Source organism: Mesocricetus auratus, unplaced genomic scaffold, assembly GCF_017639785.1.
Source record: "Mesocricetus auratus isolate SY011 unplaced genomic scaffold, BCM_Maur_2.0 Super-Scaffold_15014, whole genome shotgun sequence".
Taxonomy (NCBI): Eukaryota; Metazoa; Chordata; class Mammalia; order Rodentia; family Cricetidae; genus Mesocricetus; species Mesocricetus auratus.
Window position 1 is genome coordinate 74,217,642 of NW_024429186.1, and position 17,246 is coordinate 74,234,887.

Genomic DNA, 17,246 nt, shown 5'->3' on the forward strand with positions numbered 1-17,246 from the left:
GTGTCAGGCTCTGCTCTACACTGACCACATAACACACATGATTAGAGACAACGCCTGGCACTCGGTTGTGACACCTGACATTAGGCACTTACATTCTTAAACGGGGTAGCTTGATGAGGTGGAAGCTGGGACATAGTTCTGGGATAGAGGGCTTGACTAGCATTGGGGGAGGTCATCTGTATTGATTGCAAATTATCAATCTGCATCATATTACCTCTAGAGCTGATTTCAAGTTAGCCATGGTCCACCATCTGTGGGACTGGGAAATGGTGCACTACACACTCTCGGGAGCCAGCACTAGACACGGCAGCACCACACTGCAGCATGCTTGACCTCGTCAACATCAAATGTCCCAACTCACATGCCCACAGGCCACATTTGTGCCAAGTCTCAAAAAACATCTATTTTAAATTTTATCTTATTCAACATATTCTATCCAGCATAACAATAAGTTGTATGAACAGACACATTCTGTCCATTTTCTTTACTGTTGTATCGACGGTGGCCAACTGTGTGCATAAAATAGGCACATGGAAAATATTTGCTAGAAGAACTGTCAGGATTTTTAAATACAATAAACCATTATAATGTATTATATACAGTATAATATATAAGATGGGGCAGATAATAAAAATGTAACTTGTGTTTGTGGAAACTGAAAGTAATCAATGTAGAGAAAGAATATTTTCAAGTTAAAGGATACTATGGAAGTTAGCAGATACAATCCCTTCATTTCAATGGGAATGAAAATTGGGGCTGGGGATGTAGCTCAGCCCTGCAGTACTTATGCAGTATGAGCAGGGCCATGGGTTGAACTCCAAGTATTGTAACAAGAAAATTGACCTGCAGCTGTTAATTGACAAGCTAATTAGCATATAATCAAGTGAGCCTAGAACCTGGTCTCTTGGTACCTGGTCCAATCTTCATGACTAAGTGTTGCCTTAGATGTTAATGTACAACATTGAACTAAGTCCAATATAATGTCTAATAGAAGACAAGTAAAGCTAATTATAAGAATATCAGTGACAAAAGAAAGGTTACAATTAGAGGAACTATTTCTTTATATATCAGATGACCTTTTCCTTAACATAGCATTATAATCTAAGCCTGAATTTTATTCATACCATCTTTACATCTGGAATCATCTCTGAATTTAATTACTGTGGTACTTTTCTTTCTAACTCATCATTAGGACAGAGGTCATATAAAATAGTACCTGCTATTGATTCTGGAAATGATCTCAAAAACCTTCTCATAATTCAAAGTTCACGGGAACATAAAGTTCAAACTGCAAAAATGGCCAAAATTCTATTTGCTTGATTTTAGTACTAGAATAATCATATGCATGTGGAATATTTAAATAACCATGAGGAAAAACAAAAAATCCTTCTTTTGACCACGCCTGAGCTGAAAGACACAAAGATGCGTTCCAGTCTCCTAGGCTGAGTGTCTCTTAAGGATCCATCAAGCTGATGGCCGTAGCAGCTACACCCAAACAGAGGGGGAAATGATCAGCAGGACAAAGAAGCCCTAGGCATATGAAATTCTTTTTCTCTATTTCAGCTTTAGTTGCCAGTTAAAACTATAAGATGATAAACTGTCCCAGAGAATGGGACTCCTCAAAAGCAGGAGGCATGGCCTTTCCCCATCTCTAGAGCAAACGTGAATATTCAGAGAGCATTTCAGGAGGGCGAGTGCATTCGCCAACGTTCCGCTAACACCTAGGGCAAGTTTCTGACTTTTTTCCAGTATGATCTTATTATTTTCTAATTATCCATATTGCTTTTCTCCTTTTTGTTAAACTGAAATTCACCCAAGCAGTTTAATCTTCCCTTTAGAAGCATTAAATACACCCTCCTCCTTTGCTGACAATTGGCCTCTTTCTTTATTAACTGATTTCTCCCCCTGATTTATTAGAAATCTTTTTGGGCAAACTTGGATCCATTCTGTGAAGAACAGCCCTTCCTTCCTTAACTCAGGTAGCATGCTGCCACTGTTAGCACAGCTTCCCTTGGACTTCTTAATGTTCTGACTGCTCCTCAACCAGCCTCTCATAGAATAATGAATTTTTAATAAGCCTGGAATGTTTTAATGATTCTTATTTAACTATATGGTAAGATGTATGTGCGGCTGGCTAGCCACACTAAATTGCTTCCTATTGAACGGTTGTGACTTTTCAGCATGCCAAGCACACAAACTTTTGCCATATAACTTATGACCTCTAAAAGCACAGAAAGCTGGATTGTAATTAGCATCTCCATAGCCAGACCAAACTGAGCCAGCTTCTCCATCAGCAGTTTCAACATCCATATGTGTTTTAATAAAGTGAAATCCACAGCTGTGCCATCCGTAAACAGGAACACAGCTTCTGAATTTGAGTAAATCTGTCACTACATTATGCAAAAGAGGACAGCCCATAATATGGGTCACTGAAGCTTCTCATTAATGGAAATAAACATTGCTTAAAGGTATATTCCTCCGCTTTTGGAAAAAGAGATTTTTCTCCTCAGCTCCAAAGCTCCTGTAACTTTGGTGTCTCTTGCTCTAACCCTTCCCTGTTTCTTATCAGCCACAGGCACATTTTCTAGTGACTGTCACTTCCACAGAGCAAACACAGGGCCTTTTCCTAAAAGAAAACTGGGAGGGTAACTACTGACCTTGAATCACATGAATCTATGAGTACGCTTAAGTTTAAGATTCCCTCCACATAATGCAAGGTGTGAACTCTGAAACAGTATGTACTGGGGCACCGCTCTTTTATAAGAACAAGTGGACAGTGTGTTTGCTGGTAAGAAGTGCATCTCAAGTTGAAAAGAAAGATAGTAATATCAAGAAGACAGAAGAAATTGTAAAAGCTCTGGTGGTGTGGTCCCTAATGGGCCAACCACACTCGATCAGATGGCCCCATACCCATGAGTGTACAGGCAGTACAAACTTAACTCCATGTTTTGTTTTGTTTTGCTTTGCTTTGCTTTGTTTTAAAGACACAAAGCTGAAAATGGGTGGCTGTTCGGGCATCCATCAAAGAAAACTCCTCCCCACCATCCTTGAGTCTCAGTGCTCTGAGGTTATCATCTTGAAATTCCTGACACTTTGACTTGCTTTGTAAATGAAGTCCAACGGAACAACTCAGCCTGGGCTCAAGGCTTCCCTGTCACTTTGAAGGATATTTCTAATATATTCAAACTTTGTTTGAAAGATTTTATTCTATCACTTCAAACAAACTTCTTTCCTGGCTTCCATGAGGTAAACCATCTGCTATTTTGTTTGTTTCTTTTACTCATATATGCCACTTCTACCTTTTGAGGTATTTTTTATTCAGTCATGTGACTAACATATACCCTAAAAACGTGGTGTGTATTGTAGTACCCTGACAAGAATTTGTGGAATCTGTCAGTCGTTGTTCCATTAGTATTTTTAAAACACTGGCCTTACCCTATCCACAGACTGTTGTTTCCACACTCCTTCTCTCCCCTTTCTCCGGGACTCCAGCTCGATGGAAGGTAGCCTTTGGGCTACATAGATAAAGCACTCACTGCGTCCTCTCCTTCGCCATTCCACATATGAACACATACTTCCTATTACACACTCTACCAGCATTGCCTCACATGGCTCCAACTATCTACCAAGCCATTATTCTGAAGAGATTTGCAACAGTTTCCATTTGTGGAATCCCTGAATTTTCTTATAAAACTATTCATTCTTGACTCATTTTAAATGTATTGATCATAATTATGCAATGGCTTTATCTGACCATTATACTGTATGGACTGCTACACAATTATCTACATCATTTATTGTTTGATGTAGGCTTAGTTTTTTTGTTTTTTTCTGGGTCCTGTTCTGATGATATACAATATAGTAAATGTCAGGTATTGCACTTAAAAAAAAAAGACTATATAAAACCCATGCATAATATTTGCTTTATCTGACAATGGCAATTAAAATGAAGGTATATCACCTTAAAGTTCATCAGATTGTATTAAAGTCTTTCTTTAGTTTTCCGTAACTGCTAAGATCCAACTTGGCTTATTTTGTCTGCCCCCTCCAACTTCCTAATTTATGATTTTCAGCATAGCAAAAATGTCAAAAATTGTTCCCAGAAACCAAGCCAGACACATAACCTTTGACCTACGGTCTGTCCTGCCTATAGAATATGCTGGGGTAAGGATGACCTAGAGAGTAAGGGAGTGGCCAACCAATGACCTATCTAGTCTAAAACCCATGTTAGGAGAGTAAGGCCACCCCTGAGACTGCCTCAAGCACCAGGATCTACAGGCTGGACCCAGAGACCCAGGAAAAAACAAAACACAATCTATACTCATAGATTGCTGGTAGCCCAATTGTCACCAGAGAGGCTTTATCCAGCAACTGATGGGAACAGATACAGAGACCCACAGCCAAACATTAGATGGAGTTTGGGGAATCCTGCAGAAAATGGGGAGAAAAGATTGTAGGAGCTAAAGGGAGCAGGGACACCACAAGAAAACTCATAGAATCAACTATCCTGGGATCACAGTGTCTCATGGAGACTGAACTAACAACCTAGGAGCCTGCATGAAACTGACTCTCTGAATATATGTTACAGTTATGTAGCTTGGTTCTCTTATGGATCCTCGTGTGTTAGGAAACAGTGGAAACAGGGGCTGTCTCTGATTCTTTTACTGGCTTTTGGGACCCTACTCCTCATCCAGCCTTAATACATGGGAAGGTGCATAGTCTTACAGCAACTTGTTTTGTTGATATCCATGGAAGACCTGTCCTCTCTAGAACAAAAACAGAGGGAAAGTGGATTGGAGGTTGGGGACAGAGAGGAAGGAGAGACTGGGAGGAGAGAGGGAAGGGAACTACACACAGGATGTAAAATAAATGTTTGTAAATGTTGCCAGCATCTAACTACTTTAGTGACTACTCTTAGCGTCCTAGTTTGATAGCCTGTGATGTTTACTGACTGAGAGAAGCCAAGGGAAAGGATATCGAGAACAGGGCTCGCCTCAGTGTGCTCCCTTCACTCTCCATCCTTACCCACGCTCTGGGTATACTCAAATGCCTTCAGACAGCCCTACAATGCGGTTTCTCGGTTTTCTAAAACTGGATTTGTGTTGAAATATACTAGTATAGTAAATCCAGAAGTGGAAATCAGTTTTTTACTAATCTTAGAGGGCTACCTTTACATAGGTCCATATCCTATTACTGGCTTCAGAAGTACAAAGGATAAATTTGTATGTCTACAGCACAGTTTATTTGGCTTCTGTTGTATTTTCTGCATGATACCAACGCTACTTACTGTTTGAAAACTGTAATTAATTCCGTTCTCATTATTGATTAAACTAAATCAAAATGTTGCTTCCCAGATTCTGGAAAGATAGCTGAGAGGTTAAGAGCATTAGCTACTCTGGAGAGGACCTGAATTCAGTCCCCAGCACTAACATCAGGCAGCTCATAATCTCCTGCAACTAGGTACAAAAAAATCCAATACCCCCTTCGGCCTCAACACACACACAATCTTTTACAATATGCTGTTCCTAAACATTTCCCTACATGTAACAGACAATGTGTACTTGGAGACCCTCCAGAATGCTGTCCTGTACATGGCCTCTGTTCCCCTTTTTAAATTAAGTGGCAGTGTCCTTGCAAACTATACTACTCTGCTATGCAAACAAAAACAGTTATAAGTGTGCAGTATCTCATAGAACGCCGCCTATATAACTTTCTTTTGTGACAACTTCTATTTCTCTCTCATAAGATGTAGTATTTATAAAATGGGATGAACAGAGGCTATGGATAGCTCCTATAGTTACATTACCATAAAATCTCTATAATTCAAAATTGAAATTTATGATCATTGAAACATTTTGAAGCTATAATTTGTCTCTGAAGTAAGAGAATGTTTTATTGCATAATTAAATGTACAAGCATTGTGTATGCAGTTTATTCTACTCAAGGAAACAAATTACTATTAAGGCTTGCTCTACAGATAGCAATTTTGTATGCACATGAACACTTTTTTAAAAGTCAGTTAAATCGATATCAAATAACAGCAACAATGCTGCACCTCATGTTATTTTTGCAGAAAAATTATCATTTGCAAGTACACTTAGTGATGAAAATAAATTACTATGGGTAATGTAAAGTGCCATGAACTAATCTCTCCAAAATCAAATGAGATACAGGGTCCCACTTCTCATCATGTTCCTGTCAATTACCAATAAAAAGCTAGAAACTTGGGTCCTGCACCCTAATGGTCTGCCTGTGTAAGCTGTAGCCTTTCTGTGTAGACAATTACCTTCAAACTGAGAAAAAAATATTTGGTTTAGACAAAAATAAATTCAGAATGAACACCAACAGGCAGAGAAGATCAGAATATGCAGTTATATTTTCCAAGCTCAACTAATGACTGGCTTTTAATACAATTATAGGTCATTATTCAGGCCTATCATGGCTCTAGGCATTTGTTTAAAAGCATGGCTTTCCTTTTTTAGCAAGCTCCAATTAATTTCCCTTGGTAGGTCAAGGGACCTTTAAAGATTTACAAGAACTTAAGACACAAGAAAATGAGAACCTTTCTATCTCTGTTTTTTTCTTCCCCCAAAGGCTCTACTTTAGTTCGTCTATTTCTCCAGCTCAACTCAGTAACTCTGCTCATGTTTACTGCAGGAGATGTCGTCACCACCTTGGCCATCTGTCAGAAAATGGCAATGTTTAACACGTCACAAGCCAGCTGTTAAAGTTATTTCCACACTCTGCTCATAATAAAGTCCTGGGACTATTAATAAAGAGATTACATTTTAGGAATCATCATATAGGAATTTTGTTTCAGAAATAGTAATAAAAAAAGGTATGTACACATACCAGTGTTTGTGACTTCTTTGCCAAGAACTGGTAAGTTTCTCAGCTATACCATTACAACACACACACACACACACACACACACACACACAAACACACACAGAGGCATCATGATATATAAATACAATGCTTACGTGAACATCTTTGGTATAATACACTGCTAACCTTGGGCCTGCTACTTACCTACTGTATCCTTAAGCAAACAACTTACACCCTGTAGACCACAGTGCTGTTGACTATAAACTGGATATAACAATATTTCCCTCCTGTGATTATTTTTAAAACAAGGACTGCTATAGTTTGAATATGAAACAGCTCCTTTCAGGCTTGTTTTTGAACACCTGGTCCTTGGCTGCTGCTGCTGTTTGGGGAAACTTCAGAAAGGGAAGTATGTCACTAGGGGACAGAGCTTGAGGTGACTAGACCAGTCATATTTCTAGTCTGTTTTCTGCTTCCTGAGCCACCCAGATCTGGTATGAGCAAACTCATACTGCCTCATCCCCAAATTCTAGCTGCCATCTTTCCCAATCTTGAGTCAAATCAAATCCTTCCTCCCTGAAGCTACTTCTTCAGGTCTCGCATCACAGCAATGAGAAACAAAACTAATGCAATAGAATGAACAGAGACTGCTTAATTCAGTGACTGAAAATAACAAGCAGCCAATACTAAAATTATATGGCTTGTCTTTGGGCCTGACCACCCTAACATTCTCCGCCAATGCCTGAGGTTTACCTATTGTAGAGGCCGCCTCTGCTACAGCGCTAACATTCCCGGCTTCCACCTCAGACTTTGAGGTGCCATACAAAGTCACCTGATACATAATCCAGGGAAAACAGCACCTTGTATGGCAAAGGTTTAAACCCAGATTTGTCCAAATAAAAATAGAATGAATTCTCTACATTTAGAAGGAAAAATAAATAGGGGGATGAATAAAGCATTGGTTTGGTTAGAAATATTCAAACTTCTATCATTTACACAAATAGCAGCAGCCCCACTGAACATTCCATGCTACATGGGCCTAGAAATCAAACAGCACAGGTGCACACCCAAAGTCAAGTCTCACTTTGCTCTTCAGTGCCATGGGCTTGTTCTGAAACCCATGATGCTATAAGCAGCTCCCTAGAGATAGGGTTACAAGCATGAAATGAACATCAAAGCACGTAGCACCATGTCTAGAGATGATGCAGGTAAGAAATCCCTCATAAAAACCTTCTACTTCAGGACTTTATACCAACACCTGTGAGGTAGCTTGAATATAATTGGCCCCATGAGCTAATAGGGAATGGCATTATTAGGAGGTGTGGCTTTGTTGGAGGAAGTGTATCATCACTGTGGGGGTGGATTATGAGGTTTCCTATACCCAAGCTACACCTAGTGTCTCAGATCACTTCCCATTGCCTGCAGGTCAAGATGTAAGACTCTCAGCTCCTTCTCCAGCACATGTCTGCCTGCATGCCACCATATTGCTCCATGACAATGGACTAACCTCTGAAAATGTTTGACACCGCAAACTAAATGTTTCTTCCTGTTTAAGACTCGCCATGGTCATGGTGTGTCTTCACAGCAATAGAAACCCTGACTAAGACAACCCTTCCTGTTCAGCTCTGCTACACTCTGCGGCCTTTTCCCCCCAAACTGCACAGCTTCCGCACCTTGTTTCCTAGCAGCCAGAGATTTAGATTGCTTCTAGAAGACATGGACCCTTCTTAGTCAATATCCAAGCTTGTAGGTCCAAAAGCATGAAAAGGACTTGTAGCTAAAAACCTGACCGTCTCGTCAGCTGTTCTCGTCTTCGCCTCTCCCCACTGGCCAGCTGCCTTCCCTGCCTGAGTCCCCATCTCATCCAGCTGTCACCACCGCTGTGGCCTCCTCGGCAGCTCCCATCCCCATTAAAAGCAGAATGGCCTTGAAAACTGTAATGGCAGAGCGTCATTCTGAAAAACAACTAGTCAGTTACCTTCAAAGGTGTTCACTTCATAAAGACAAAAATCACCAAAGAACTGTCGTAGACTACAGAAGGCCAAAGAGAAATGAAAAGTACAATGAAATACAAGGTGCTCTGGACAGCGAAGTCTAAAAGATTATTAGTTAAAAGGCTGGTGGATGACTGAGGCATAGGGTTGAAGACATTATATCAATATTATAACCTCCTTTTAATAACTGTATTATTAGTGTGATTGTGTAAGATTTCATATGCATTGTGAGAGGTAGAAGAGAACTCTCTACACTATTTAGATCTAATATTATTCCAGAGTAAAACATTTAAACATGAATGCGATCATTCAAGATTTATTATAAAGCATCTGTGTCCCATTGGACTGGCTAGGTGATATATTCTTTCTGAGAAACTGGTTCTCATGTTAAGCCTATTTCAGTAAGGCTATCACACAGGTTAATAAAAAGTCAATTCCAAGGTATAGAAAATCCACCTTAAGCACTACTATTAGGCTGCAAATCCATTAAGAGAGTACAGTGCCACCTACACACAGTCAGTAATACTGAGGACTTAATGACAGCAAATGATTCTATGCCTTTCATGTGACTGAGTAAATACTCCTCTTGAATGAATATAACTGAATAATACACTTAAACAATGGCTGCACTAGGACCAATTATTCAAAAAGGAAAAGATGAAGAGATGTGAGGAGACACGCTGCAGGGCACACCTGCTCCAATGCATAGTACAGGGCACACATGTTCCTTCCCTAGACCTGCCTTTGAAGCTCTAAGAAACTGCGTTGGTCAACATGCTCTCAGCAAAACCTCATGCAACAGAAGGCAATCTATCTTCTCTGCCTCATCACTTATCGCTGTGATGTGAATTAGCTCTCAGATATGGCAAACAGAGAAGGTATTTCATCCTGATGCAGACGGCACATTTATTCTCTTGTGATTAGTGTTCCCACATCATTAATGTTTTCCTCGTTAATAACAGCAACAGAAGGCCAAGTACAAGGTCATACAGTTGCCCGTCTCTAAGAAGCACTTATCACAGGGCTAACCTTGTTTTTTGTATACACACACACACACACACACACACACACACACACACACACACACACACACACTCGGACATTTTGTACAAAATTTACAACCTTTTTCTACTGGCAACTTCTAAGGGTTAACATCTTCCATACTGTGTCCACAATGACGTCAGCCCTTTCTCCCTACCTTTACATGTTGGGCTTTAAACATAAACCCACATTCACTGTACTGAATTTATTAGAAATCTTACATCTTTTAAGTTATACTATAGGAATTGTTATGGTTCTCACTAGTTTTTAGCTATATAAAATCTACCAGATGAAACATGCGCTGGTAGCTAACTATTTTCCAAGAGCTGGAAGAGAGTGCTGTTGGCAGAGTTCCTGTCACACAAGCATGGAAGATCGGAGTTGAGTCGCCAGTAGCTATATGACAGCTGAGCATGGTGAGGAATGCCTGTAATCCCAGCACTGCAGACATGAAGGCACAGGGTCACTGAGGCTTGCTAGGCAGCCACTAGCCACTGAATCAGAGATCCCCACATTCAGTGAAAGAAAGAGTCTCGTACGGTGAATGGGGAAAGATGACTCAGCAATTAACAACACTGACCGCTCTTGCAAAGGCCCCATGCTCGGTTCCCAGCACCCACACAGTGACTCAAAACCATCTGTAACTCCGGTTCCGGTTGTTCGATATGATAATGCCAACACCAAGATTCATGAGGCCTGCTAGTAACAAAGCACACAAAATGAAATTATGTCATCTCTACATGACAAAGATACAGTGAATTTGGGAGGCAGAGGGAAGGGGGGTTGATATGTAAAATAAGGTTGTTTCTAAATTTAAAAAAAGATACGGCATATAATTGACTTGTTAAAAATGCACTTCAACAGTTGGGCATGGTGGCCTTTAGTCTCAGCACTTGGGAGGCAGAGGCAGGCGGATCTCTCTGAGTTCCAGGCCAGCCTGGTCTACAAGGGAGTTCCTGGACAGCCAGGGTTGTTACACAGAGAAACCCTGACTGGGAGAAAAAGAAAAAGATTTCAACTGCAGTAGCTATAATTTAACCATCCCAATTTGAATGTAAATGTTCATTTAAATTAATTTGTATAATAAATATCAATCACTATAGCAATTGCCTAAAAGAGTTGTGTTTTCCTTGAGAAATAAATCATGATATGTCGGGGCATTTTATGAACTCACAACCCTGAATTTCAAGGCGCCAACTCACAGTTTTCAATTACCTATTCAAATTTGCCTCCTTGGAGATAGCCAACATGTTTTCCTAGGGAGAAAGCTGCACATCTGTCCACTTGTTACATGACTTCTTTCTCCTGGGTGGGTATCCTCTTCATCAAGAACTAAGTGAGGATGTAAACTTGTCAGACCAAAGGCAAAAGAACAATATACACATGATAGGCTTATTCCCCACGGAGCGGCTTATCAGGAGGTAGCAGAATCAGTGCTTAGAATGACAGAGTAAGAGTGTGCTCCAAAGAGTAGATTCACATTAAATGCTCAAACCCTCAGAAGGACTTCCATCCCATCACCGGCTGTCTGCCATCAAATTCCACTCAAATGCATTCCATTACCTATGAACGGATTAGGTTACGTGGTAAGCCTTGACGGAGACACACTTACAGAATATCTCTGTCCAGCTGCAAAATCATCAACATGTAAAGACAAGCAAGTTCATGCTGGGTTATTCCACCTGTTAAGATTATCATCCAACAAGAAAAATCACATTCCAGCTCATGAAAAAGGAACGCCTGGGAAATAGAGAGCTTCTCTCTCAACAGTAGGTTTTACTGCAATGAAAAAAAGCAACAACGACTCTACTACACCAAATGCAATCCCAGGCACTGACTTCCTTAACACAGCATCATACCAGAACAGCTGCAGCCAGAATAAAGTAAGTTCTGCTGCAGTCTGTTCTGCGTGGATTTCTTTCTTAGAACAAACAAAAGTGTCGAATCTAAAGCACCCAAGCACGAACAGGAGTACACACTATGTCACTGTGTCAGTTATGTACACGTTGAAATTCCTTTTCTACAACCAACACTTGGGATACAATTTTTATTCCCATCCAGTCACAATATTTTACAGAGAAACAGCGCCATCTTTTGATGCAAACAAAAGCCCAGGTAAATTCACAACACACCCAAATGCCATAGTTACCATAACTGTCATGTCCTAAGAATGTTTCCTTTTCAAAAGTAGTAAAACAAGCACAGAAGTTTACTGACCAAGACGTAAAATTGTAAAATATTGCAAAATAATATCAAAAGCATGTATTTTGGATCAATAATGCAATAATTTATACTCAGTATTTCATTAAACCAAATTAACAAATAATGCCAGTTCAATGGATATATAGTAAGTAAAAATCCTTTTTCTAGCATTGCTATATGTCAATATTCATTATATTTAAGATACACTCATTAATGTCATAATTGGCCAGATAGTAATAGCAGTAAATTACCAGTTAAATCCAGATAAATAAAAATACAAACAGTACGATTCTGAATTACTTACACCAGTGACACAATGTCACCACGCTGTACTTCAAAATTCCTCACTTTCCAGTGGTTCAAAAGTACCACATCTGAGGTCTGGCTTCCTCCAGGGTTCAAAGAAGGCTACAAAATAATAAGAGATACATTTTATCTTTTTTAATTCTTTTCAATCTTTGTACTGCAGTGTACTTCATAGCTTAAGCAGAATCCAATTTTTAAAATCCTACTATTGTACCTTTCAAGTCAACTGCAATTATTAAGTAAGAACAAATGGGTTTTCAAGAAGGCTAATTAGGATTTTTCCGAAATGAAACAGAATAAATAAATGTTATCAATAGTCTGTCATAGTCAGTATATTTGCGAAGAAAATATGACTGAAAGGAATTACTAAATTCTAGTAAAGAGGTACAAAAACATTTTATGAAGAATGAAAACACATGCAAAAATGGACTTAATTTTCCCAGGATAATATTCTGGTGAGACATATTCCCACATCATCATGACCTATGGAAAAAGAGGAAAATAACCTAATGTCCACCAGCAAAACATCTATATGAATGGAGGAGAAAGGACAAGGACAGGAAAATCACAGAACTATACATCTCCACCCTTCCCACGCCTTTGTCCAAGCGCATGTGCCAAAGGCCCTGGTCTCAGTCTGAAGTAGGTGGCCTTCCTCCTAGAGCTCGGACGACACTGGCTGTGCCTGGGGGTGAATGAAGCAATAACTGAGAAGCACCAAGTTCACCTAGCCACAAACATGTCACCCATGAGCTATGCTATTTGGATGGGGCAACAACACAGTAAATGGATAACAAGTCTAAGACGGACTAGGGGGACACAGAATGAGAACAGTGAAGAGAGTGTTTCCACTCCCGCCTGAAAATGTAAGCGTGAGATGCAGCAATTTCTGTGATGGCAAGAAGGGGTCCCAAGAACTGAGCTGCTTTGTTTCACTTCAAGGCTGATGATGACAGCAAGAGGAAACACAGCCAAGACTTGGGCAAGTAAAAGGGGCCAGGTAGCCATGCCCAGAAGCGACAGAAACAAACTCTGTAAGGCTCCTTGCAATCAAGGGCTATGGAGATGGCTCGTGAGTAAAGCTCTGGCTGCATAGGCCAAGGGCCCAGAATTCACAACATCCACAAAGAAGACATAGCTACATCTGCTGTAAACCCAGCTCCGGGGAGGTAAAGGAGCACACCCCTGGGACTTACTGGCCAGCCACACCTGCCAAATCAGTGAGCTCCAGGTTCAATGATAGATCTAGCCTCAGAAAAATGAAGTAGATATGGAGCCGTCCGTGGGAGTGTGGTTGATCTACACATTCTAAAACAAATCTCTCCCTCTTTAACAGCTACCAATTGTCAATGGTTCCTCAGCTAGGGGAGGGACCTAATGCCCATCTGGAATTTTGTCTGGCTTTAGCTTGAGCGGGTACATGAACAGCACAAACTAGACTGGGCAGACTATTTTTTTAAAGGATAGAAAGTTGGGTGGGTAGAGAGGAAGGGATGGATCTAGAAGATGCTGTGGGAGGGGTGGCTATGATAAAAATACAGTGTCTAAAACTGTAGGAGGCACAGCTTCGAGAAAGCCTCGAAGAACCAGAATTGCTAAACATGCAGACCTATCTTCTTCAAGGGAAGGGAAGGATGCCTTTTCCACTGGAAGGCTTGAGAGGATGCTGTCTAACAACCTGGTGATCTTTTCGCTATTCGATGGAACCACCACTCACCTGAATCCTCCCAAATCCTGATTATTGCTTAGGCTCTAACTGTGAGCTTTGTCTCTCAGAGCAGAACTCAGCCTTATGAAGGAGGTGCCATGCATTCTGTATTCTTCATCAACAGGATCTAGCCTTATGCTTATTACAAATCCTTCCTCCTTAGCCCTTGTCCTGCGCACTGTTTATCAGTCAACAGAACCCATTCTTCAGGTGAAGGTCACAAGTGCTTTGCCACAGAGGTGTGTTTTCCAAGGGAGTTTAGACGGAGCCATCCATGAAGCTTTGTTGTGATAACTGTAGCATGGAGACTTTTTCCAAAAATCTTACTGTGCTTACATGTGTACGAAAAAGACAGCACGAGCCAGACCCGGCACCTACTAACGTGGCGCAGACCCACGTTTCCTTCTCCACCTCCTGCCAATTGTTTCCCTGCAGGTGTTGGGGCTTGCAGGCCCCCCGAAACAAAATTTTCAAAAGCCTTAAAAAAAAATGGTCAGATGCAGTGGCACACAACTTTAGTCCCAACATTTGAAAGGCAACAGCCAAAGGATCTCTTTTTTGTTTAAAATAAATTTTTATTTAAATTAAAAGCAATCTTGTTTTACATACCAATCCAAGTTCCCTCTCCCTCCTGTCCTCCCCTGCCCCTCACCAACCTCCCCATCCCACCCCCCCATCCACTCCCCAGGGATCATGGAAGTCTAACACATCATTTGGGGCAGGACCTAGGCCCTCGCCTGTGTGTCTAGGATGAGAGAGGGAAGCCCATTCCCACACTAGGGATAAATACTGCTTCCACTGCCAGAGGCCCCATAGACTGCCCAGACCTCCCAACTGACACCACATTCAGGGGGCTGACTGGGTTCTATGCTGGTTCCCCGGCTGTCAGACTGGGGTCTGTGAGCTTCCCCTTGCTCAGGTCAGCTGTTTCTGTGGGTTCCCCAACATGGTCTTAAATCCTTTGCTCATCACCCCTTCCTCTCTACTACTGGACTCCAGGAGTTCAGCTCAGTGCTTGGCTGTGAATCTCTGTTTCTGCTTTCATCAGCTACTGGATTGAAGGCTCTAGGATGGCATATAAGGTAGTCATCAATGTCATTATCGGGGAAGGGCATTTAAGGTAGCCTCTCAACTACTGTTTTAGATTCTGAGTTGGGTCATCCTTGTGGATCCCTGGACATTTCCCTAGTGCCAGATTTCTCTTTAAATGTATAATGGTTCCCTCTATTAAAGTATCTCTTTTCTTGCTCTCCTTGTCTATTTGTCCCCCAACTCTATCTTCCTGATCCCTCTTTGTTTACAGCTGATCTACATAGTGAGTTCAGACCAGCCAGAGCTACACAGGGAGACCCAGCTTCAAAACAAAAAGTGGTAGAGAACATTTGAGGAAGATAGCCAGTGTCCATCTCTTGTCTCCATACCTAACACACTTGCACGCGCACACACACACACACACACACACACACGTATGCCATAACCATAAGTGTCTGAATACACAACCACCACATAGCCACAAAAAAATAGATAAATAAATAAATAGGATTCCTAGATTTGCTACTAGGTTTCTTTTAAAGCACATGTGGGCAAAGATGTAGTAATTTTATGCAGAGATTTTAGCATGACTTTATTTTTAACTCTCCAGGTTTATGTAGGGAAAAAGCACACTTTATTACCACTGGAGATTCCACCAATCATTCGGGTCACGTAACTCCTAACCACCCTCCTTAGCTTTGAATTCCTTGCTAATCTCCTCACTTGACTATGTGACCAAATCACAACATGACTAAAATAGAACAGTTTCATTCCTTAGATTCTTCTGAACCATTTACTGCTTCTGCAGTCAACTAGCTTGAGATTAGTGATTTCTTTATTTCCAATCACCTGTCTTCTCGTAGCTTTCACATGTGATACACCATCACATTACAAGCACAGTCACCATCTAACTCAGTCTACACTAGCCAGGATCTCACCTCCAACCCCAAAGGACGTCATTGCTTACCAGCCATGTGATGCTGAGCAAGTCGCTCAACTTCATCATGCTTTTCTACACTACCAAAATGAAGGTGATTAATAACTAGCACCTAATTAATAAGCAATGGTGACCACTACCTGCTAGGCATTCACCATGCATTGCTCTCTGAGACAGTCATTCTGATGAGCTTTAAAATACTCTTGTCTAGTGAGATCATACTCCTCTTTCTCTTATTATTACTATACAGCCCTAGCTGGCTTGGAACCTCTGCCTCCTGGCTGTGTAAGGATTAAAGGTGTGTATCACCATGCTGAGATAACTCTTTAAAGTGATTGTATCAGCTCCTGGACATCATCTCAATAATTGTCATGATATTCTACATGGCAATATTAATTACAGGTTTGTATGTATGCTTTCCCACGTCCCTCTTTGCTCCAACCCCTAAACAAAAACAGAATCTACACAGTAGAAAAAACTCTAAAGAGCTTGAGTTAGTCATAGGGAAGTTCAGAGTTGGGGGGAAGGCTCAGGGGATAAAGCAATTGTTCTGCTAACATGCAGACTATAGAATTCAGATCCCCATAACCCATGTCAAACAGGATGAGTATGACATCCATCTGCAATCCTAGCATTTCAGAAACAGAAAGAAGGGCCTTCTGAGGCCAACAGGCTAGTGAGAATAGCAAGAAATCAGTGAGCTCTGGGTTCACAGAGAGGCCTTGCCTGCATACACAAACCTCATGGATATGTTCAACATCAGATACCACGAATGTGCTATCTCTACCTTAATGCTAAATCCAAAGTATTTCACACTACAACTCTCAGCATACTATAACATAATTTTTGTTTTTCTTGTTGGTCTTTGCAAAAAAGCAGCATTTTCTTTTATTGTAACTCCATTATTAAATTTAAACACTAAAGCCAGCAACATTTTTTTTAAGCTCCAAGCATATGGTGGTTTAAATAAGAATGACCCCCATATGTTGACAGATTTAAATGCTTGGTCACCAGGGAGTGGCACTATTTGAAAGAATTATGAAAGGATTAGAAGGTGTGGCCTGCATGCTAGCATGTTTCTCACCATGCTGATAATGGACTAAACCTTTAAACTGTAAACAAGCCCCAAATAAATGCTTTCCTTTATAAGAGTTATGGTGGCCATGGTGTCTCTTCACAGCACTAGAAAAATCACTTA

General features: G+C 40.8%; 1 protein-coding gene across 4 annotated transcripts in view; it reads right to left on the reverse strand.

Annotated features, from left to right (window-relative positions):
• Immp2l (inner mitochondrial membrane peptidase subunit 2) overlaps positions 1–17,246 on the reverse strand; it is an 871,559-nt gene that overhangs the window by 788,016 nt on the left and 66,297 nt on the right. For 3 of the 4 annotated variants that reach the window (XM_040743203.1, XM_040743205.1, XM_040743204.1), the window contains exon 4: positions 12,370–12,473. In XM_040743203.1, coding sequence (XP_040599137.1) covers positions 12,370–12,473 — 104 coding nt within the window. Of the gene's footprint in view, positions 1–12,365; positions 12,474–17,246 lie in introns of those variants that run through there. The other variant, XM_021230693.2, reaches the window with a different exon arrangement.